The following is a 26,544-nucleotide window of genomic DNA, read 5'->3' as shown; positions in this document are numbered from 1 at the left end:
AGAAAATGGAAGACGGATAAGCGTGATGCGCTCCATTGAATGTGATGAGCAATAACGAAAGAGACAAAAATCCTATTTTTTACATTTGTGTGGCCATACGATGACGTCACAACATCCGTAAGGAAAAAATTCTGCATGAATTCATATCTACAACATATCTGCTTACATATTAAGTTAAAAAACTCGGGGGTAACGGTTGATCCTGAGGAGCTATAATAGATTCAAAATAGGCATAATTTTGACAATATTTTGTAACTTTTGCAACTAAAACGCATGCAAATGGTCTAAATCAACGTGTACGTATGACGTCATTTTAATTTGAAATGATGTCAATCTTTTTGAAAATGACTAGGAAAGGCTGGAAAATCACAATTTAATAGAAAAAAACATGATTTTCATGCTGCGTGCGCACTGCACGCGTAAAATTGTTCGCGCGCGCAGGAAATTTTGACATGCGCAAAATGTCATGAATGGCGTAAAAAGTTGATTAGAAATTAATTTTGCGCATTTTAAAATTTTAAATGCGCGTGCGCGCGTAACTTCTTGTAAAACACGCCATTTTTAGTTAACTAAAAGTTTGCCCTTGATATGACTTAAATTTTCATAAAGGGTAAAAAAAAAATTACGCTTGGTTTTTAAGCTATGATCAATCATTAAAAATCATAAAATCGCGCGTAAGTCACGTTGCGCAACTCAGACGTCATTCAAAATAGGAGGTGCACAACTTCACGTAAATGCCCACATGTTGTCAAAGTTATGAAATATTATGTTTACACATTTTAGAGATACGTGAGCCACAAAAAAACGGGAAAGAAATAAGAATAATACAGAAAACTAGATTTGAACTCGTCACTTTGACGAGTTCGGGTTATCCGCGCAAACGCAACATGCACATACTTAACCATATGAACCTCGACAATTATTATGCCATCCTATGACATGAAATAAATATGTTTACAGTGCTAAATTGTACCTATTATGTAGCATACATCATATTACAGTATTTTACAGAATAAACTGTATATGTTATATACAGTGTAGCATAGACAAAATTATGAGACCCATCTTTTAAATCCAATTATTAACACGATGACGTCATCAAATTGACATATAAAGATAACAATTTTAGAAGATAATTATCTAAATAATTACATTAAATCAAATTTGAAGAATTTTGGGCACGTAAAAGTGAGATGCGCTCTATTTAATGTGATGAGCAATAACGAAAAAGTAAAAAATCCTATATTTTACATTCGTGTGGCCATACGATGACGTCATAACATCCGAGGGGTAAAGATTCTGCATGAATTCATATCTACAACATATCTGCTTACATATTAAATTAAAAAAATTGGGGGTCGTGGATGATCCTGAGGAGCTATAATAGATTAAAAATAGGCATAATTTTGACAATATTTTGTCATTTTTGCAACTAAAACGCGCGTAAATGGTCTAAATCAACGTGTTCGTATGACGTCATTTTAATTTGAAATGATGTCAATCTTTTTAAAAATGACTAAGAAAGGCTGTAAAATCATAATTCAAGAGAAAAACACATGATTTTTATGCTCCGTGCGCACCTTACGCATAATTTTTTTCGCGCGCGTGGGAATTTTTGACATGCTCAAAATGTCATGATCAGCGTAGAAAGTTGATTAGAAATTAATTTTGCGCATTTTGAAATTTTAAATGCGCGTGCGCGCGTAACTTCTTGTGAAACATGCCATTTTTAATCCATAGAAAGTTTGCCCTTAATGTGACTTAAATTTTCACCAAGTGTCAATACAAAATGACTTTTGGTTTATAATCTATGATCAATAATTAAAATTCATAAAATCGCACGTAACTTACGCTGCGCGACTCTAACGTCATATAACGAAATTTCTTGCACATCTACAGCTACAGGTCAATCTTATGACAAAGTTATGCAATCTTATGTTGACCATAATTAGAGATACGCTGCGAACAAAATTCCGGGAAAGAAAGAAGAATAACAAAGAAGATGATGATGAAGATGAAAAAAAAGATATTTACAATCACAAGGGTTATCCGCAACTAAGTTGCGGATAACCAAAAAATAATGATCCACTACAATAACAAGGAGTTATCCGCTACTAAGCGGATAACTAATAATACAGAAAAATATTGATCCAATACAATCACAAGGAGTTATCCGCTACTAAGCGGATAACTAAAAAAAAAAGAAAAAAAAAAAAAAAAAAAAAGATCCTGACAATAACAAGGGGTTATCCGCCAAGTGCGGATAACCAATTAGGTGTGGTTGTCCAGAAGGTGTTGTTGTACTAGATGGTAGTTGTCCTAGAGGGCAGTTGTCCTAGGTTTTCCTAGGGGGTAGTTGTCCTAGGGGTAATTGTCCTAGGAGGTAGTTGTCCTAAGGGGGTAGTTGTCTTAAGGGGGTAGTTGTCCTAGAGGGTGGTAGTCCTAGGGGTAGTCGTCCTAGGGGTAATTGTCCGGGTGGTACTGTAGTTGTCCTAGGTGGGTAGTTGTCGTCCTCTAGTTCGGCGGTAATGACACTCCCATAGCATGCTTGAATCAGCAAATAATAATTTACTTCTGGTACGGTAAACGATGCAAATATTATTAGATTGTATGTTACTCTTTTGTTTGTTAATCGGTAATTGAACGTTATTTTCATGATTTTTGAATTTATTTTATTTTACAATGTCTTTTTTTGGAGGTTAAAAATTGAACTGATCCACCAACCAATGGCAAGAAAAGCGCAGCTCAGGGTTTCCCCTTTTATAAACGCACACAACATCATGTCACTGTGTTGTGTCAGTCCAACGTAGGATTTTACATTATCATTTTCCTTGATATTGCATACTTTTGTTGATAATGTGTAGTGTTATAATATGAATACTTGCATAATGTTCTATACTTTTTAAAATATACCACCAATTCATTTTATTTTCCTCTCAATTGCGATACTAAATTCAACAACACCAGATTCATTTTCGAATCAGACCGGAGCAGGCATCAATTTCAAGCAGATTATTCTCTGCAAAAACTCCCTATTATTTACTAATATGGAGTTTGTTTTATATTAATCTGCAAATTTGCATCTACTGTATAGCCAATTTGTTATTTGTTGTTTTTTGTTGTTGTATCAGTATATATCTTTATTCATCCCTTATGGGGCAATTAACAAAAAGAAGGAGAGGGATTACAACATGTTACAATAAAAAGTACAAATTACAAATCAAATATTAAACTCTTAAGAATTATAAAATGTTTAATAAAGGTTAATCTTAATTTAATCCAGTTTTATCATTATTCAATCATAATTCCTACTAAATCAGTTTAGTACAGTAGTGTTGTAGATGCATCAAATTTCCAAAGGCAATACATACTAATTAATATAATTAATAAAAATAGTATTTGATATTTAATTTGATAAAATTGTATGTTACTTGTATTGTGAAATTCAAACATGAATTTGTATACATTCTCCGTACTGTATTTATTTTTATTTTCTTTTGCATACTACAGAAGTCTGTAATTTGGCAAGTTTTAAGTGCATAGTTTATGGTTTATAGTGAATGCCACTGTATTATGCAAAGACTGTTAACATTTATCAAATCAATAACATATGGTCTTCTATGTGAATGTTTATTACCAGTCTTTTCAAATAACTGTGAAAAATGTTACATATAATTTAAGAATCCGCCAACCATACAGTATAAAAAAGAACCTCTTTAATCATTCTGTTATTGGGCTTGTACTATTTTATTAACTGGTTTTAGGTTTTTTAGTTTCCATTTGCAAAAATCCTAAAATACGAAAAAAAAACGCAAAATAACAATAATTTATATACAGTACAAAATAATAATACAGACACAACAAGGTCTATTCGGCATCAGAATTTCAAATTTTAGCTTAATCGGACTATCGATTTGTGAGATACAGAAATACCCACACACAAATATTTCAATTCACAAAGAACACTAGTTAAAAAAAATATTTTTATTGTTCAGTTTTTATAACACTCAACAGGGTATTTGTTGCACGTTTTTAACGATATTTTTGTTTGTATTTTGCAGGAAACCAAATCCATTAGATTCTGTAGGGTATTTGTCCATTCTTACGTACTCCTGGTGTACAAAGTTTTTCTCAAAAGCTGCAAAGAGACCATTAGATGTCAATGACCTTTTTGCCTGTTCCCAGAGTGATAGTGCAAAAGAAAATGCAGAAAGGTAATCAATTTTTCAAAAATAATTTAATGCATTCTTGATCCTACTATTCTTCAATATTTTATTTTCTGTGTCAACATAAGCACTCCAAGCAACTGAACGCAACTGACAGGCGCACAAAAAATGTAGACAAAGCTTAGTGTAGTTCCTTTCAGTTGGCCATGTTCTATTTTTTTTCGAAATTAAAACTTTAAATCGTGACATGTGAGCAGTAAGAATAATCGCAGCCAGTAACAATCAGTTCAATGTTTCCATATAAGTGCTCGCGCATACTGGTTTCAATACACTATGAATCATGTCGTGTGTGCGTTATGGAACCACGACAATGTAGTAGTCAAAATAAGTTCAGTGTCGACCTTGATTGTTCACTGGTTCCTTTCTCGACAGTCGAAATTATTTCTTCCGTGCAACTATAGTGACTTTCAGGTGAGTTGAGTTGAAACAACTTCTTAATAATTTTAAATAAAATCTACTGACCAAATTAATTTTAATTAATTATTTCCCCCTGAAAATCTTTGTGGAAATAAAGTGTATTTGAAAAATATTATTGATGATAAAAAGTAATAATTTCAATTTTCAATTAATTGATTAGATAAATCATTTTAAATCAGTTCTTTGGCTTAAATAGTGCCTTAAAGTAGGTTTATGTAATATGCATCCTATTGATTATGTAAAAATATATTATTTTCTTGTTTATGATTTTTGTTGTTTAATTTAATAATTTGTCATCAAATTTTCACAGATAAGGCCAGAAATAAATGTTCAAACTCTAAATAATCAATAAATACATGGTCTCTGCAGCATTTTCGTAAAATTATGTTTTTAATTATTATCTGATCACAACTGGCCATTATAAATTCAGTGCTTATAAATTTCAGGTCATACAGTATGCCAATGCAATCTCCAGACCATACTATAAAGTGATTTTAAATTCCCATGCACAGCACATGGAACATAATAATGTTTTTTTCACATGAATCAGACCGTTCAAAATTTCATGTTATTTCAAATCTGATCACACATTAATGCATATATACCAACAGTACCGACGATGACATGGCAAAAAAACCTACGGTATAATCTTACAGCGATTTGGTGTTCTGATTGGAATAATACTGTATATGTATAGAGGTGATTAATTCATGTTTTTGAGTAGTATGAGCAGCTATTTTATACATTGTGAGCTAAGCCCTTGGCGGGACTATTGAACACAATCTGTATGCTGTGATCATTGCTTGTGTACAGCAGTTATTGTGTTCTGTTACTTAGCTGCAGTCTATAGCCTTGGCGTCCAATCTATGCGGGTCTCTCGGTCAAGATTCAAATTGGCTCTGAAAGTGTGCAAAACAAATGAACAGCAAATCAGGGCTTTACATACTTAGGTCACATATTAACTAAAAATTTAAGAGATGAGGCAGATATTAAACGACAATAAAGATCTTTAAATGTATTAGAGGAAATATCTTATTTAGAAAATTTTCTTACTGCTCCAAATCTATCAAGTGTTACTTGTTAGATCCTATTGTACTGTATAATCTAATTATTTAAAAAAAGATACCAATCGACTTAAAGTATGTCATAATGATGCTTTCCGCATGCTGTTACAGTAGGTCAACCCCGATATCTTGGTGCAAGTAATCTGTTTTTTTCTTTTCTTTTTATGAATTCTTGAGGCTGCCAATTTATAGTTTTCTTTCCAGAATTATGAAAAGCAAAAATAAAATGTTAAATTGTATGAATATTTATTGTTTGATTCCAAAATGTATTTTAAGTATAGAGAGTCACAATATGTCAACAATAATAATTCTTGGTCCTCTCTCAATGACGGTTGTCATAATGCTTTGTACTGTATTTCTTTTTTGTATATGTATGTTTCATATGGACGGTTTGTCTGAAATAAAGTTGAATTGAATTTAAAAAGAAAACAAAATGCTTGTACATCTCATGATCTCATTTAGTGTAACAACGTCATATTTGTCTATTATTAGGTGATCATTAATAGAATAAATTGATCACCTATCGTTATTGTATGAAATATTTATTTTAGGTGATCATTTATAATAAAATGATCACCTATTGTTATTGTATGAAATCTTTATTATTAGGTGATCATCTTTCTGTACACTATTTTGTGTAACAATTACCTCAAAAAGTTAAATGTCGATGATCACAAATATTTCACAATATCTTTCAAACAATTTAACTTAATCCTAAAAAGGTTTTCAGCATGATCACTCATTTGTGACATCATTTATATGCCACAATCACATTATCAATCATATCTCCATAACTCGTCATAAAATATCAATAAAATTCACTATACGTATGCTTCAATTGAAGGTAAAAATATTAGTAAATATAAATGCATGCATACATAGGGTCATGCGCGTAAAACTGTGTGTTAAAATTTTAAAAAGCTGAAAATTATGTTTTGATCAATTTAGAGCATGAATTAGGCCATTTGCGTGTTTCAAAAAATTACTGCATGCGCAAAACGTAAAAAATACAAATTTTTTGTATAAATCGCATTCTACTCACCATACTTTGTAGTACATTCACCAAATTTGAGTGCATCCCGAATTGCACAAAAGTGCTTAAAATGGTAAAAAATAAGGCATTTTAAAATGAAAATAATTCAGAATGCACGATGACTCCCAATTTTTTAACTTATTCTGGAAGACATTGAGTTGTAGATATAAATTCTTCCAGATCTTATATTTAGTTGCTCAATTAATTATGAATTCGAAATTGTCAACTTCAAGTTTATTTTGATAACGTCATCATATCCAAAAATAAAAACATGATGTGGGTCCTGTAATTTCACCTATGCTACACTATACAGTATATACGGTATATTCTATATGACACAAAGGCACAACTATAAGTGTGTATGCATCAGGTCATAAGATGCGCACATCAACATTTTACGCTCATATTTTAACGTATTTTTAAAAAAAAAATGTCATTAAAATTATCCTTTATCAAAATGATCACCTATAATTCGTGAAAGTGACTAATTCAATTCTAGATTTTTTTTTTTTTTGTCTGAACTCAACAATGGATTTCAATCACCCTGGTCTATATGATTGATAAACTTATTTTTCAGGTATTTATTTATGTATGTGTAGTTGATACTGCGTTGAAACACCGGTTCTCGTCAGATCACCGAAGTTAAGCAACGTTGGGCCCGGTTGCGTTCTGGATGGGAGACCGTCTAGAAATCGCGGCAGTTGCTGTATATACTGGAGAGTGATGGTGTAATGGTAATATCGGACTAGCATGTGATAGGCATGGGTTCGAGGTTATCTGTACCATACTAATTGCATCCTTAGGCAAGATGCTTTACTCTCATTGCCTCGTCCTTCGGATGGGATGTAAAGCCGTTGGTCCCGTGTACTTAACAGTGCATGTTAAAGAACTTGGTACACTATTCGAAAAGAGTAGGGAATCGTCTCCCGGTGTGCTGATCTGGTAGGCGCTGCACTGCTGGCTGCCGTGGGTCCGTGGAGGGCCTAATCCGAATTTCCTCAGTTTCCAGTTAAGCTTGAGGACAAATATGAATACCTTTACCTTAACCTTTTTACCTTTTTTCTATACAAAGAGGAATAAATACAGGGTGAGAAAAAAAATTCCTTGTTGCAACTTGGTATTTTAGTTCAGACAGACTTAAAAGTAACATGAGGACAGACAATCAGATGGCATATTATAGTGGCAGCAAGAAATAAGTATTAATGTAATATACAGATACTGCCTGCAAGTAATATATAATAATTACTATCCTTGTAGTGGTATAGTCATGTGATGCAGTTTTAACCAATCATATTCACGTATTTAGGCTATATAATATATTATATTACATAGCCTACTGTACAGTAAATATGGAATGTGATTGGCCAAAATGACCTGCCATGGTGAATTAGATTTTTTTACCGCATTAGTGAAAAATGTAATTAAAATGTGAACCCCTGTAAATTAATGGACTCTACTAGAATGCACATTTTTTCCCTTGCAATGTAGACATTATATATGCGTCATCTCTTGAATGTGCAGTTTTTTATTAATATTTAATTTTAGAAATGCCCACAAACACAAAAATTATGTCTTTATGATAGAAACTAACATATCCCAACTGTGCAATCGTGTGGTTGCTAAGATTGACAGTTTAGTTGATTCAATATGTCATTCATAATGCAAACTTCATCTTCTCTGTCACCAGTTTTTTCTTTACGTTTTGTCTTGACTTTCTTAATTAGTGAGTTGGTGACCAAATGGACTCTAAGTTTAACCTTGATAAAGGGGCTTTTACTAATAGTGCTGTAGCGAAGTCCATCAAACTGAATTGGTTAACTAATTTTGTGGTTTCATTAGTAGGTCTAACAGATCCTACAGAGATAATAAATGGGTTTGCTTAAAGATGCACATTTCTATTAGGTGTGTATGTTTCAAAAGTATGATTGAATTGACCAGTAGTCTTACATTACAGGATCGATAATCACATTTTTTAGTGTACATAAAATGGCACACACACAAAAAGACCAACCTAAAATGAAACAAAACTTAATTTTAATAAGCTGGTAAGTGAAAGCCATTTGTTATATAAATCTATAGGAAATCCTTTAATTAAAAAGAAATTATTTTGCAATAGGTTAAAAACAAATGGTTCATTGCCAATGGATACAAATACAGTAGTTTTTTCTTAATCATATTTGCAGCAGATATTTATATTTAAGGTAAAAGCCCATCCCCAAATTTCCAGTAAATTTAGCTTTGTCATTTCCTTGGGCTACACATGCCTATAGTTACAGATTTTATTAAATTAAAAAACATGTACTAGTTCATCTTTGATTTAATCACGAACTTACATAAATTTATAAGTTAATTAAATAATTAGCAAATGCATTTTGGTTTAATATCTATATCAAATCACTGTTTTTATCCAATTAATTAGCCAACAAAAACGTGATAGCTTGTATGCTCCAATTGAGATAATTGAGGACTTCCTACTGCAGCAGTAAGCCTACAGTCTGTGACATTAGATCTAGACCAACATTCTGTATCAATATGAAGGCATTCCAGGTGCAAGTGACGTGTTACAATTTAATTATTCGTGTATGCATAATGTTTGTGGTTTTCAAAATTCTCTACATGTTAAGATATATTAATAATAATAATAATAATAATTCACAAATAAATGTATTAAATGATGACTTTATGATGAGACCACTATAAACAAATTATATTTTTCTTTCATTCACTTTGACATGTAAATGTTTATTTTATTTAAACATACCAATTTTAGAATTTGTATTTGTGTTTTTTGTTATCACGAACAATAATATCCATTAAATAATGAATATTTAGAAAAACAAATAAGATTACTTACAATTATTATTACAACTACTGTTTATTATCATAACATTATATAAAGTACTTTAATTTAATCTAAAATAGATGAAAATATCTACTATATTATTTGTATATCTATTGAAAATAATATGACATGTTTGAAATTTGATAGCCACTTGGTTAACAAACACTTTATTTAGAATTCATTTTTAAATTAACTATACATGATAAATAATAACTTGTGTATCATTTTTCAGTATTCAATATCATAGAATGAACAATTTTATACGGAAATAATAAAATGAGATATTGTATTTGAAATTGAAATCTGAGCCTTTAAAAAATACAGAAAGTCAGTTTTATTGCATTTTATTTCATAATAGCAAAATAAACCAATGCCAGTTTTAATAGCCAAATTAGAAATGATAAAATTATCAAGATAAAACTGATTCATCCAATATTCATGGCAAAATCATTTTGCTCATGGCAGTATCAGTTAGCTCACAGCAATATTATTTTAGCTCACAGGAATATCATTTAGCTCTTAGAAATATCATTTAGCTCTTAGAAATTATATTTTGCTCACAGCAATATCATTTTGCTCACGGAAATGTCATTTTTGTTCACGGCAATCTCATTTTTGTTCACAGTATTATCATTTTGGTTCACAGCAATTTCAGTAATTAAAAAGAAATTGGATTAGTAAATACAATACACTTGTTGAGGCAATTCCAAAAATGTTGTTAAATGTAATTAAGAACAACAATAAACAGGTAAATATGGTTATAAATTTGACGTAATAGACACCATTTTAGAAATGACTACAAAATATACATATTTACACTTCGTCAAGAACACATTTATTCCTCCTCAATGTATACATAAATGGGAGTGTGTATTCAATAATACAATAAAATGTTGACAAAAAGTCTTAAATAAAAAAACAAAAAATACACACAGTTTATGGAATATTAAAAAGTACTAGCAAATACAATAATTGTGATGACTTGACAATGAGAAACATATGTTTTTTGTGTCCAGGTAACAAAAAATATAGATAGCATTTTTAAAACAATTGATGGTAGTAAAAGCTTCTTTAAAGAGCTCATTCTTGGCAGTGGAAATTATACGCAAACCGATTTATAAATTAAAAATATATAATGAATTAAAAAAACCGTTTTGTAAAATCCATGGGTGGTCGTAAAGCTAACGTAGTTGATATGACCGCCTTAGGTTTGATTTAATGTATTTTATGTATAACATATATTTTTTGTGTTTGAAGTTTTTCAAATATCAAAATGAATGTAGCATATATTGCTATTCATTTCGATTATACTTAACTAGCATTAGTACCCATCTTCGACGAATATGAGCCCCACTGATTAACAGATTTTTCAACAGTGCCGAGGAAACAAACGTATGCAAAATTATAATATATGCAGGAGTTACAATTGAAGTCTCATTTTCTATGCTTTAAATCCATTGATACAAAAAAAAGTTCAACATTACATAAGTCTGGTAGGCTAAATGCTTATTATAAGTATGCAATGTATGCGGTCAGTAAAATTCATTGTAACAAAATAAATACAGAACACTTTACACTATATTTTAAATTCTTGCTTTGGAAGTTTTGGGTAGCATCCGTAATCTGAAGTTCCAAAGGTAAGTCCACTGTTATTTACGAATTTGAAATTTTTCAGTATTTTATTTGTACTATGATTTTCTATTTGGATTGTATACAGATTGCCTTTCTTCATACATTATAGTCTGCCAGTCTAAAGTGTTTTTTACAGGATTGAGGTCAAGCATCACATTGATTCCAAGACTCTGAGTGAAAGTGGTTTTTTTAAATTAATTACTCTACCATATTGATAGAATATGACTTTATGAAACTTTATGGAAAATGTAGTTCAAACAAAGGTTTCCAAAACTATCAACTAGTCTTTATTAAAACAGTTTACATCACAACTATTTATCAATTGAAATATATTAAAAATGATGTGATTCACCATTTAAATATGTAATTTAGTTTCACTATATAATAAAAGAGATTATGTATCATTTTGGTGATTGACTTAAAACTAACAACTTCTTGTTTCTAATTGTGTTTTGCTATGGTAAAATATCAATGTTTAATATGACTAAGTACTGTAATATAATGCATATGGATCTCATCTTGTCAATTGTATCAATTTACTGTTTGCTTTATGTATAGGATTTTCTTCAGCTCAGCATTTCTTATACCTATACCTGCTGACCCAGCTTTACATGCTCTTAATGTATTGATTTCAGTTGTTGACTGTATACAGTTTTGTTCTTAGGTTTTTAGGTATATTGTTTCAAATTTTCGATGGAAATTTATTTTTCTTTATAAATGTTTTTCTGATTGTGAATTTAGCTATTACAAAAGCTCTGATACATTTGAAGTAATAGTATCTTGTAGCTCATCATATGTACTCAACATTGGATACTCTTAATATATATTACTTAGTTTTAAAACATAATTGGAATATTATACAATTGAACCCTCCCTGCGGACAACTTTCATGAACAACTTCCATAACTGAATAACTCATTTAAAAGTTTGTTCCCATCTAAGTATGCATTTGTTGAGGCACCTCCTATAAGTGTAGACTAAGACTTCTTGACCATACAATTTTGTGTTTTATATCAACATATTGAACACGACAAATAACTGCAGTGGCGGATCTAGGGGGTGAATAGGGTGGCTAGAGCTAGGGTTAGCATTAGTTGTGTAAATAGGCCTACATAGCGAAAGAGCTAAGAGTTAAATTACTATTTATGAATTCAAGGTTAAAAAGAAAACGCGATTTTGAATCTTCGGAAAATACCCACAACTGAGTTATTTTCAAAACACATGCACTCCTACTACCAGCGTCACGTTGTCTAGCTCGCGCCTCGTGTGAATTCTGACATCATCACGCTCCAAAAATACACCATTTTCCATTTCAGTTAATTACCGCCTTGGCCCTCCGTGTGTGCAAGCGTTATTTACACCCCTGAGTGGAGTGTAATGTCATGAACTTTTTTCTCGCTTATGAAGGTTTTTTATATAATAATGGTATGCAGTATTAATATAACGATAAACATAAACGAGAAACATGGTGTTCTTTTATTATTTGGCATAAAATAAACATGAAATGTATTGTATTGTATCGAAAAAAAGTGTGTGGCGTATTTGGCGTTTTATTGATTTGTGTTATAAACACGGCGATTACTGCAATCATTGTTAAATTACATTGAGTTATTCACCCGGCTGTAGGGTATACTGAGGTTAACAGACCACCAAAACACACAGTACACAACACATGCACTATCGAGGCATTTTCAGAGTACCGCATTACCAAATGTTCATTTCGTTTGATCAATTTAAATTTACATTAAGTAACATTTGTTATTAAATGTGTTGGAAACAGTTGCTCTAGCCTATTAAACAGTGTGTAAGCATCTATTATTAAGAAACGAAAAAAAAGCTTTTCACGTTTATTGATCTAGTCCCAACTTTGCATAGATGCTATTTTATTTCAAGTGATTGATTCTATCTTACTTATTCTTATACCTGAAAATGACGTACCCAAAATATGGACATAGGGTGACCCCGAAAATCACAAAAAAAGTTTTGTCATTGCTCAAAATGGCTACTTGAGGTCTAGATAACTTTAAAAGTAATAGTAATCTGATGCCATTATGTCTATAATATGGCCTGGAATAAGTAAGAATTCCAAGTAACGAAATTTATGAATTTCTAAGAACCACGCCCCTTTTTTGCGACGTCAATATCTCATAACTACATATCGTATGAGACTAATTTTCTTTGTGGGTTAGTTTTTCACATAGTTTCGTTAAAATCCGAGTCGGATAGGTGGATTGACCCTACTGTACAATTATTAATTTTAAAATGTTTTTTACCTTTCTATTTATTAATGTTATTATTATTTTCATTTTATAGATTTGAAAAGCTTTGGCAAGAAGAACTAGCAAAACATGGTCCTGAAAATGCATCTGTTGCAACAGTCTTTCAAAGATTTCTATGGCGACCTATAATCATTAGTATAGCTGTTCTAGTTATAACCCTTGGTTCATGGTTTGCAGAAGCTGTAAGTAAATATTAAGTTCTAGTTTGCATATTTTTTTAAATGGTATACCTCTTACATTTTAATAATAATAATTTTAATAAAGCAATTGTTACAAATACTACAATAAACAACATTTTAAAATAAAAAAGTTTTTTGAATACATTTTTCAGTTCAGTTACACATTAATGTACATGGATTGAAAATGTAGTCATTTGTTAAAGATATATGTCTGTCACCCAAAAACATGCAACATTGAAGATTAATAAAAGCAGACTTTACATAGACCATTTTGCAGTTTTAATAAATTTATTCACTTTTATTTTATTTAAAAAAAATTATTATTTCATTTATAAAAAGAAGAAACGGTTAACTTTAACCAAAGACCAATTGTGTGACAGACAATTTAAGTATGTTTTGCTATTAATTACACTTTTTTCAGGTGAACATTTTTTTTTTTTCGATCCAGTTTTTGGTCAAAATGAATAAAACTATTATGTGACATTAAAATGGCATATTCAACAAAAAAAATGAAAAAAATATTTTTCGGGGGACAATATATCTTATAAGTTGAACTTCTAAAATACGGAAATTAATTATAAGTTAAAACACTGAAAAGGTAGAAGTCAAAACAAACAAATTCATGTTTAGTTTACAGTACCGTAATGATTTATTAACGTTTCCATGTTTCATTGAATTATTATGATTATTCAAGTTTTATTGATGACTATCAATTTTTTGATTCAACTAATAAATAAGTTTTTATAAACAAAGCAAAAAATAAACTGAAACATTTTATTTTTATTAATTAGAGTGTTGTTGTACGCAAGTTGTTAGAGTATTCAGAGCAACCTGTGGCTGATTTGCAGTATGGCATTATCCTGGTTGTAATTCTCTTTATTTGTCAGTTAATAACATGTCTGGGATTTGCCCTAGAATTTTACTTAAACACACGATGGGGGATGCGTTTACGTACAGCCATTGTTCATGCAGTTTATCGTAAAATCATGCGCATTAGAAACCTAAATGGAAAGACAGCTGGAGAGGTTAGTACTATCTTTAAAGTTAAATTTAACATAAAATAGACAGTCATTAAGTTCTTTATGCCAAAAGGCCTAGAACCATGTTTTAAAGCCAAAAACGAGAGATTGAAAGAAAACTATTTCCGTGTCATATGCTATTAAGCTAGTATACATTATTTCAGAGTTTTATATTGTTTTATCCATACTTAATTACACTGGCATTAAAGATAACAATAATTGTAGGCCTTAATCAGCCATAGTCCGATTTCTCATCTAGAAGGGGAAATTTCCCAGACGTACTTGGATCGATTGAGGAGTCCTAGGCCTATTATTAGGGCCTAGCATGCCAACACAATCATTTTTTTTTTACCTTAAAGATGTATTGTCCCTTGAAACACAAAAAAATGAAGGTCAAAATATTCTAAATTTTAATTGGCCATATAAAAGTAATATCGAAGTTATTCACTTTAAGTCGAAAATTCAAGCCAAAAGCAACAAGTTTACGTAATTAACAGGTAAATTAGTTTGATTACATTTCGTCTGGAAAATTGTCTCGAGCGAAAGTAAACAAAGATTTCAAACCATGAGTACGCATTATGCATATGCTAATTAGGATTGTTTACAACTCGCCACGGTTGAGAAGGTATTTTCACACAGATCGTGAGGAAGTTTTATGATTATGCATACAGAGTAGCCAAACAAGCGCGTTTCATTAGGGGATATGTTTTGATCGAAAACTTTGACTGGAAGTCAAAGTTAGTTTTTTAACAAAAAAACGTCTGTATTTCAGTTAAATGATTTTTTTTTCGAAAAATTTTTGGTGATAGTTAATAACTATTATGATATTTAAAAAGGACCCACCTTTTTTCGAAATCTGTTATTTTTTATTTTTTTGGAATTAGTCAAAGGGACAATACATCTTTAACTGTAGATGTAATGTCAAATTTATACAGATATCCACATAATGTATTACAGTAAAATATAAATAATGTTAACAATAGAAGCAGATCATTATCTGATGTATAAATTATGCTTAATTCTGAGGTGGTCAGACACAGAGTTTGCGCCCTTTCAGGTTAGTTTTTTATGTTTATATACAATGCTCAAAAACAGAGCCTGTAATATTGATTAATATTTATTATTGATTTCGCTAATTGATATTACTGTAGGTGGTAGGTTAATTCATTCCAAACTATTTATCTAAATAATGGCTCGCGGTAGCCAAAAAATTTATAAATTGATGACATATCCTTATATTTCATTACAATATTTAGAATTATATAAAAACAATATTTAAAATTATATAAATTATTAATATGATTGAAAATGATCATCTGGTTTGTAATAACTCAGTCACGTGACCCTGTCATTAAACAGAGTTGGCCCTCTAGAGGTCAATCTGTTTGATGATAGATCGTCATTACTTCTGAAGAAGCTGTCCGATCAGGACAGCGAAACTGTCAAGGTTAGTTTATATACTAATTGTTGATTTGGAATAAAGAATAATAACCTAAAATAAATTATTGAATCATAATTTAATATTTTTCATTATTTGAAATCATCCTGATGCTCAAGTTTACCCAAGGCATTGTTAATGTTGCCGAAAACCATGTATACCATACCATACCATATACTTACTACGTGGGCTAAGTGAGTGCACCACCATATTCTATAAAAAAAAGTCAACATTAAAGGACAAGTTGACCGAGGACCATATTTTTACAACGTATTAGGGATGTACATATGATTTTAGAACAATCGCGAGATTAAGGATATCGCCGCATGCACACGCTCGCTCTATAGCTGTCGCCGTAAATTGCTGTGACGTCACAGGTGCATCACAAATCTACTCTAGATAAGCAAATGAAACAATAAAAAAATCAACATTTATATTTTTTACGATTTATTTACGAAGTGTGTTTACTAGAAATGTTCACGATTTGTCAGACTTTGCCAGAAAACTCATGATGTAACTTTTGCGATGCACCTGTGATGTCACACCAATTTACGCCGACGGCTGTACAGCGAGCGTGTGCAGCGATATCCTTAATCTCGCGATGGTTCTGAAATCATATGTAATCTGTAGTGGTAGTACTGTAATAAAAGGTTTATCATTGACTTGTACATACTGTATCTTATTTCATTTTGAAAACACATTGTATATTTCTGGTGAACCTAATATAAATAAGGCACATAAATTATCAATGCTACTTTTCTTGTTGGTATAATGTAATTGAATATCATTGTAGATACACCATTGAGTTTAAAAGTTTAACACTGCCAATTTGACAGCTTTTTGGGGGTTAGTTTTCCTGGCTGGCAACACCCAAATGACAACAAGTTGCATACTAAATTTTATGTTTTAAACAAGAATCATAAATCACTGATTTCATTGCAAAGGATATGGTTTACTGCATTTGCAGTGCATGTTAGTCAATGACTCCCTAGTTAATAACAGAAGCACCATGTTGTTTTCAGGTTCACTTGTGATAGGATCATAAGAACACCTACCAGTATACCAAACTATACATGCCTTGGTATTAAATTGTTTTATATCAGACTATCATACTGACTTAGAATTACATAATATTCTTAATTTGTACACATTCATTTATTTTACACAGGGTAAACATATTTTTTTTTTTCAATTTACTATTATTTAATTATTACATGGTGAGTTTAAAACAGGTGAGTTGGGTGAGTTGAAACCAGGCCTTTTTATATTCTTGGTTTGGATTGACCATGAACAACAAGCTATCTGTACCACATGCTTTGCAAACAATAATTTTAAAAACAAAACTAGAATTTTATTCGTCACTTTGACGAATTATAGGTTTTTTATCATTTTTATAATTTTACTGACATTTAATTTTTAAAAACATGCACGTATGTTAAAATATGATCGCAAATTGTTGATTTATATATATTCATACCCTTATAAGTGCTAGTGAGTTGTGCCTAATATATGCCATATAGAATATATACAGTATGTATATCTATATACATTGTAGCATAGGTGAAAGTACGAGACACACATGTTCAAATTTTTTGGTATGATGGCATTATCAAATTAAACTTGAAGATGACAATTTCGAAAAAGATAATGAATTGAGCAAATAAATATAAGATTTGGAAAAAAATTTGGCACGAGAAGCGCGGTGCTCGCTCTTTGAAAGTTGTTAACTTTGACTAAAGAAATTAAAAAACTACTTTTTAACTTCAACTGGCAATATGAATGTCACAACATCCAATAGGCTTAATTTTTATATGAATTCATATCTACATTTCATCAGCAATCATCAAGGCAACCTTCAATTCTGAAGAGCTGTGAGATATTCAAATATACGGCGAAGGTGACATTAAACGACCTACGTTATTCAAGTTTTTACTCATGATGAAATGAAAATGGTGGCAACTCATGAGAAAGTCAATTAATTGAGCAATCGCATATTAAAATTTGAGCGAAAATTGGGCACAAAATAACCGAGATGTGTTCTGTTGAATGTGATAATCTATGACGAAAGAGAAAAAAAACCCTAATTTTTAAATTCAAGTGGCCATTTGATGACGTCACAACATTTTATATGTAAAATGTGTACATGAATTCATATCTACAACTCAATGGCTTCTAGAATAAGTGAAAAAAAATTGGGCTCATCGTGCATTCTGAGAATTATTTTCATTTTAAAAATGCCATATTTTTGTGCAATAATGTGCACATTTTGTCATTTTTAACCTGTTCATATAGCCTTATATTTTAAGTTTAGTTGGAATGGATTCAAATTTGGTAAATGTATTAACGATGGTTAGTAGAATGTGATTTAGGCAAAAAAAATGTTTACATTTCTTATGTATCTCGCACGCAAAAACGTGTTTTCGAGCAGAATTTTTTTTAAACATGCAAGTGGCCTAATTCATGCTCTAAATTGATCAAAACATAATTTTGACTTTTTAAAAATGGTTAGCGTGCGATTTCACGCACATAACGCCACATGCACATTTATTTGCTAATATTTTTTACCTTTGACCTGAAGTTGTATAGTGAATTTTATTGATATGTGATGATGATCGAGTTATAGAGATATTATTGAAAATGTGATTTCACAAAATCGGGTATAAATGGCTTCACGGATGAGTGATCACGCTGAAAACCTTATTAGGATTAATTTAAATTATTTTGAAGATGTGAAATTTTGGTGATTATTGACATTTAACTGTTTGAGATAATTGTTACACAAAATAATGTACAGAAAGAAGAATAACTAGAATTGAATTAGTCACTTGACAAATGATAGGTGATCATTTTATAATTTTAATGACATTTAATTGAAAAAAAACATGCATGTATGTTAAAATATGATCGCAAAATGTTGTGTCATAGGTGAAATTATGGGACACACATCATGTTCTAATTTTATGGTATGATGGCATTATCAAAATAAACTTGAAGATCATAATTTTGAAAGATAATGAATTGAGCAAATAAATATAAAATTTGGAAGAAAATTTGGCACTTTGAAATTTGTATAACTTTGACTAAAGAAATTTAAAAACTACTTTTTAACTTCAACTGGCCATACGCTAACATCAAAACATCAGCTTTTATAATACAGTATAATCATCAAGTTAACTTAACCTACGTTATTCAAGTTTTTAAAATGAAAATGGTGGCAACTAATGAGAAAGTCAATTAATTGAGCAATCACGTACTAAAATTTGAGCAAAAATCGGACACATAATAACCGAGATACGCTGTGCTGAATGCGATAACCTACAAAAAAAGATAAAAAATCCTAATTTTTAAATTCAAAATTTGATGACGTCACAACATTTTGTACGTAAAATGTGTACTTGAATTCATATCTACAACTCAATGGCTTCCAGAATAAGTTAAACAAATTTAGGGTCATCATGCATTCTGAAGAATTATTTTCATTTTTAAAATGCCTTATTTTTCACCATTTTCAGCACTTTTGTGAAATTAATGTGTTGCGTATTTTGTAAAAACGTGCTCGTATAGAGTTATTTTAAGTCGAAATGGACTCAAATTCTATTTGATGTGATCATATAATTTGATTTGATTTGATCATATAATGTACTAGAATTGTGAGTAGAATGTGATTTGTACAAGAAATTGTATTTGATGCCTATCACATACTAGTCAGATATTACTACACCATCACTCTCCGGTATATACAGCACCCAACACGATTCCCAGACGGTCTCACATCCAGAACGCAATAGTTTTTATTAGGCCTGAATTTGAATATGGGTATTTGGGAAAAACAAGCAATAATATGCAAGGATTGTAAATTGTTATTTGTGAGCTTTCGCATCATGACGGTAAATGAAAGGAGACGGTAATTTATACAAATATCTGCGCATGCATAGCCATAAAGTATACACCATTCAATTCATTATATCTAATTATAAATTTAGCCTATTATGTAAAGACTTTGTATGAATCATAATGTTTTTTTAATTATTTAAAAAAAAGTTAATGGTCTGTAGTTTGAATTTTTGTGCAGAAGTAAACTTTGAAATAATTTAATGTAGATACTTATTTACTACTACAAATGCTACTAGGCTATACTATGTGTTAAATTTTTTTTTTACTCTACTTTGTAACACCTGTATTTAGAATGACTGATTGGTTGTACTGTAATTTCCAATATTTTAGCATTGTTGATTTGATATTTTGTGTGTATTTCTTCATACATATTTGTGCCTCAACCAAACAATGTGCTTCAGTTCACACTTAAATGTATGTTCTTATTCTTATACAAAGAATTTTGTTGTTGTTAGGGATGTATAGACTTGCATCTGAAGTTGCGAGTGACTTTTCAGTTGATGTCACATTCACATGGCGTGAGTTACATGCCATTTTGTGAAAACCTATGATTGTTTAATTTTTTCAACGAAACTTGGCACAAGTAAAATCAAAGATTAACTTTCTGCATCATAAAAATGCCATTCATAACAATAAGTTATGCTGATGTGTGCATTTGACAAGAGTGTGCAAAATAATTTTTTTTAATTAATTAATTGTTTGTATTGTGCGCGTGATTGTGCACACTGCACATATATAGCGTAGGAGGACCGTTTTGCAATTGATTTCTGTTCTTTATATGATACATATCATTCCTTTTTATGTAAAAAAAAAAGTGAAATAAAAAACTTAAATATGCCTAATTTAAATCTGTAATATCTTCACATCCCCACTTGGATAATCAGGCAGGCCTCAACAATGGAAGTGTCATGTAATAGAATGTGGTTTCAGCAACGCAACGCACAAAACAGGCGTACCTCTCTCAGCCGTAATACTAGTCATGCATTATAAAACATTGCACCTATTGTTTTCAGTTCAATTCTAAATTTGTCATGTTCATCTGCGTATTAACAGACTCGATATATGGCCAGGGAAAGAAAACAGTGGCTACTGGCACCAAAGCATGTGCATGTACTTGGCCTAGGCCTAGCCCCTGAACTACAGTTGTGAGATTTCTTTAAAAATGTATTTTTTAATTGGTCACTGACAGATCTTGCATATAATACAGCACTATATGCACCACATGCAGTATTAAAGGGTTAGGAAAACAACAACGTAGAATCGCATTCAAAAAGTTGAAATCACATCACATTATTTAATACTTAAAAATGTTTTCTTCTTAGAAAGTCCTTATTTTTTTTACCCAAGTGTGTTCAAACCCTGGGTTCCCATGACCAATAGCAATCAGTTTGAGGTACCATAAGTTTTTAAGTATGTTTCTTACTAATAATATATAAGACAGTATACGAATCGTATACTAACTATATCCTATTTATAAATTGGCGCTGACGCTCCCTGAAGACAATCAAAGGATCAGCGCTTAAAATAGCGGGGAATTATATATTTCCTCGAACATAATATCATTCCTATGGGGATGTCAAATCTTATATTTCACCTCTAAGCAGGCAATATCTGTATAATATCTATTTAAATGGTTTAATATGCAATTAAATACTTTATATATAGTATGAATAATTATGTTTACGAAATTAAAGATTCACAAAATTGGAACATCCAATAAACAGGAAAACACATAAAAATTGTAAATTAACTTAATTAATTGCAGTATATACAATAATTTTTTAAAATTATCTTATATTTATAACAATATTATTACTAAACTAACCTAAATACAAAAATCAATAAAAAGACTTGATACGTTGCCTAAAACTTAGGCCAACGTAAAATGATAAACATGGAATACAGTATATTTATTGTAGGCCTACTGTTTGTTTCATGTAGGCTACGGTAGATTGTTCATGCAAGCCGAAATGTTGGAAAAAACAATTCCATTTGATGTACACCGCACAACTAGTAAGAAAATTAGTGTTCCTGCGAGCCGAACGATTGATTGTTGTGGACATTCCATTTGACGTACACGTACCCTTCTTGTAAGAAATTACCACGTGAGTCATGATGTGAGTTGCCGCAGCGAATTGAAAAAAAAATTCCATTTACGTACAAACACCCTTTTGGTAAAAAATTACCACGCTTGTTTATGCGAAAAACAATGCCATTTGACGTACATGCACCTCTCTGGTGTAAGAACAAAATCCACAAAATAGAATTTCAAAAAATCGGAAATAATGTTTGGCAATTTGGATTAATTAATATTTTTCATCATCAACAGTATTAGTAGCTAGTACTGTAGCTAGCTCAGCGGCGATTGTTGACAAAAATTAAACAATGCTCGACTTACGTCCGGGATTTACCATGTGTGTTACATAAACTGTTCGGTACAGATTTGCATGCAGGTACGATTTCGTCATTTTTATACATTAAATATATACAAAATTAACAATAAAGTATAGTAAATTGAATATAATTATATAAAACAGTAAAGTTCAAGTAACAAACTTAAACAGCTAAATTTCAAACTATTACATTGTATTATTCCTACCAATAGAAGGCTCTTTAAATGGAATATTAATAATACAGACACTTGCCTGCAATGCAATGTAATAGAAGATGATAAACACTTCTTTTACCAATGTACTGAAGCAAATGATTTATGGAAATACATTAATGTTTATACCACATATAAGTTTGGAATTGAGGCAAACTTTCAAAATATTGTACTCGGTACCGGAAACAGATATGTTGACCACATGTTCTCTCTTGGATGCTTCTGTATCTATAAAGCACACATTTTGAAAAAAGTAAAGAAATGGAATTATGGTTCACTTTCTCGCCTCTTTTTGGCAGAAAAAAATAATAGGTTATACCTTAACCGACTATTATAATACGGTATATTCTACAGAGGTTTATATAACGCTGTACAATGACAATAGGTGGTTAAATCTTTATATAGAATTATTTAAAAAAAAATTAAAATAAATGAAATAAATATTAAAAACAAAACGAAACGTAACATATAAGTAAGCAACAATTATAACCATGAGACATAAAACTAAAACACAAGAGTAAGGAAAGAATTTTTAAAGCTTACTATAACTATTTGAATTTTATATTTTTATTTATGTTCTTATTGTAAAAAAAAAAAAAAAAAAGAATTAAGAATAATAATTGTATTGCATTTTATATATTGTAAATATTTATTCATTTATATACCTTTGTCGTGGGTATGCATGTGTGCAATCATGTACTCGAATATATGCACTTGTGTGTTTTGTACAAAGACATAGACCTATTGTAGAAAGGAATAGTTAAAATAAAAGAAAATAATGAAAAAAGTGGATAATACATATAAAAGTATAAAGTATATATATATATATATATATTTGACCGAGTTGTTTCGATCAAATCGTACTAAAGATAAAAGAAAGTACAAGAAAATAACAGAACAGAATAACAAGGGAATATATATTTTGGATGAAGTGTAAAATCATTGTATTGATCATTTGAGAATGAAATGAATAAAATAGTGGTTAACGCCACAAAAGAGAAAAAAAAAAAAAGTTTAGCTACCAACGTACGCTATCGTCATGTGCTGTTTGCAAAAAGTGGGATAGTCCCTTTTCGCGTTAGTTCTCTATGTATATCAAGATCTTTGGTATGATGCAGCAGTTCGGATCGTATACGCGTCGTATATGCAGGAACTTGTTTATAAATGATCAAATACGATGTCATATGCGGGTCGTATATATTATTGATTAATAATGCTGAATTAACTTATACATTTCATTACATATACGAAGTGGATGTTGTATACGAAACATACACAAAACATGTATGTATGTAAATCGTATATGTTCATATATGACTTTTTTTCAAAGGGACACCACCAGAAAGCATACATTGTTGTTCATCTTAAAAAGACAAACCACCAAACATTCTTACCAAAAATCAAGACATTTAACTGAACAACAGGAGACTGCAAGAAATATTCAACCAGATTCAACTAAGTCACTGTTCTCCAGTCGGAAATGACAAATTACAAAACATGACAATTTACCAGACGACTATGAAATGCAGTATTATGTCCTATACCAAACTTGAGGACGGAATATCATAAACGTCTATTATTTTAATATATTTACACAAATAAAACAAGAACAAAGATACAGATGTATATTAAAAATTTGATATATTAACGAGATTCTTTTTTTTTTTGTGACTAAATGTTTTTCAAACATTCATTTTACAGTGAGCGCCTATTATTATTTGCGATGACTCTGCAAATTTGTATTTAAAATTGCTTGCTTTTAGAATTAAATCAAAATAGACACTGAAATATAAAGAAGAATATAGTAGTAGTATAGTAGCCTTTATCCTCCTTATATAAATGCTGTAATGTACCACTCGGCACTATACATCCATTTACAGATTTGTGTATAGTATTACTATATTACTGTACTATCTTTTTGATTCCCGAACCTTAAAATAATTATAAGATGGTGCTCGTCCATTGGACAGGTACCTGCTAGTAATTTTTAATATCTTACATTACAATGATTAAATCATATCCACAATTTTGAAATCTGTGGGGTCATGAAAAAGTGTAATTTTGCCTGAAGGATATTGGATATGGTGAGTAGACTGGAGATGATGTATTGTCTGTATATGTTTCAAAAAGTCAATTTTAATACCAAACTTTCCAATGCTTGGATTAACTCATTAGTCATGTGACTATGTATGCACTGCAGATGACCTCGTTGGGAATGATGTTGTTGAACCATTGTTTAATTCATGTTCTTAATATCTTATTTGTGATATTGTTTTCACTGGCACTGTAGATTCATAAGAATGGTTCTTTAGGCCAATCGACTATAAGATATTTTGGTCTTGTTGCCAATAAAACAATTTTGTAATGCAATTCAATTCTGGAATTTAGTGGTCCTTAAAATGAATGATTTCACATTGGTTTTCTCTTAGATTACTAATATTTATTAGATTGTTTTTGAATTTGTTCAACAATATATTCTCAATTTGTAAATAATCTATCGGGTTAAGTATTTTGGATAACCTGGCATCCCTTAGTTACTTTATAAATGTAAAATTATTTTTGTAAATGTGCAGCTTTTCTGTTAATATAAGTTTCCTCTGTCTACCCAAGAGTGGAAGTGGGTACCTGGAACCAATAGGTTGAATTGCTAAATTTATGATAAATTTACCCAGGAGATGAGTATTAGATAAAGAAGTCTAGAAATTACATTACAGATGACATACAACTTTGACAGACGATTATGGGTTAGAAAATATGTCAAAATAACAAACTATGTTCATATTAGTCTGTTATGTTCTTATCATAAAAATACACATGTTCAGTGTCAAGATTCAAAATTCATATCCAATCTTTTTGTATATTAAACATGTACCACACATTTTAAAATTTTAATATAAAAATAACATCAAGGTTTTTGAATAATATAAACAATTTACAGAAAGGGCTTTTTGTGCTGTGTGAGTTGTTGATTGGTCCATCTATATATTAGTGCTACTAAATTGGTCGCGTTTTATGCATCTCCTCCGAAACCGCTGAATGGTATGTGCTCACATTTGACACCCTATGTTTCTTGATAGGCCGCACACGATTATATTATGACTGTTAAAATGTTATGATGTTAAAATGTTACGCTGACCTTCAATAATTTGCCACTACAAAGTTACATTTATTAGGGCTACAATATTCGTTTTTGGATCAGAATCAGAGAATACCAATTCATCCACATCTAGGGCATATGCCCTTTCACAATTTCTAGGACTCTCTGCATGGGCCATTCACGTATCCCCATCTCTTTCTATTTATTATGATCTTGGATTCGTCACTATGTGTTTGTCTTTTCATTGTCAAGTTCTGAAAATACTGTATGTTTCAAATGTTTCAATGATTATATTTCATAAGAGACCACCAGGAATTCTTTCCCTTTAGAAAATATTAGGAGAATTGCCTGTTTCCCACATTTACTCAGATCTATAATCTTGATCAATAATGCTTTAGATTTTTAATTTTTTTGGCTAAAAAACTGGAATCCACAACTCACTACACATACAGACCACAATTTTTATATGAGTCTCGATATGGTTGCTAGCCACAGATAGTTTTCCTGTGCATAGTGTAGTCCCAATTTTGTTTTCTGAATGAAAAGAAAGAAAACCTTTTTATAATAAGGTCTTTCTTAATGTTGCATATATACTGTTCAAAGTTAACAGTATGATATCAGGAGAGAAAAAACACATCTGATTCTCTTCTTTATGTGTCTAACGAACATACGATATTTTCATTTCAATTTATTAGTTTATTCATAATAAAACATTACATAGTATTGGAAAACATAGACTATTAGTATAAAATGAATGGGACATCAAAAATCATTATTGGCAGTGGCAAGGGTCGGAGACTAATAGAAACAAGTCAATGT

At 30.7% G+C, this 26,544-nt stretch overlaps 1 protein-coding gene across 1 annotated transcript in view; it reads left to right on the top strand.

Annotated features, from left to right (window-relative positions):
- Window positions 1–26,544, top strand: part of LOC144842619 (ATP-binding cassette sub-family C member 5-like) — a 104,249-nt gene that overhangs the window by 23,069 nt on the left and 54,636 nt on the right. Inside the window, exons 3-5 of the mRNA XM_078699078.1 lie at window positions 4,062–4,214; window positions 13,528–13,675; window positions 14,464–14,697. Of these exons, the coding sequence (XP_078555204.1) occupies window positions 4,062–4,214; window positions 13,528–13,675; window positions 14,464–14,697 (535 nt within the window). The remainder of the gene's footprint in view (window positions 1–4,061; window positions 4,215–13,527; window positions 13,676–14,463; window positions 14,698–26,544) is intronic.

This window comes from Antedon bifida, chromosome 5, assembly GCF_963402885.1.
Source record: "Antedon bifida chromosome 5, ecAntBifi1.1, whole genome shotgun sequence".
In the NCBI taxonomy this organism is placed as follows: Eukaryota; Metazoa; Echinodermata; class Crinoidea; order Comatulida; family Antedonidae; genus Antedon; species Antedon bifida.
This window is presented reverse-complemented; position numbering and strand designations above follow the sequence as displayed.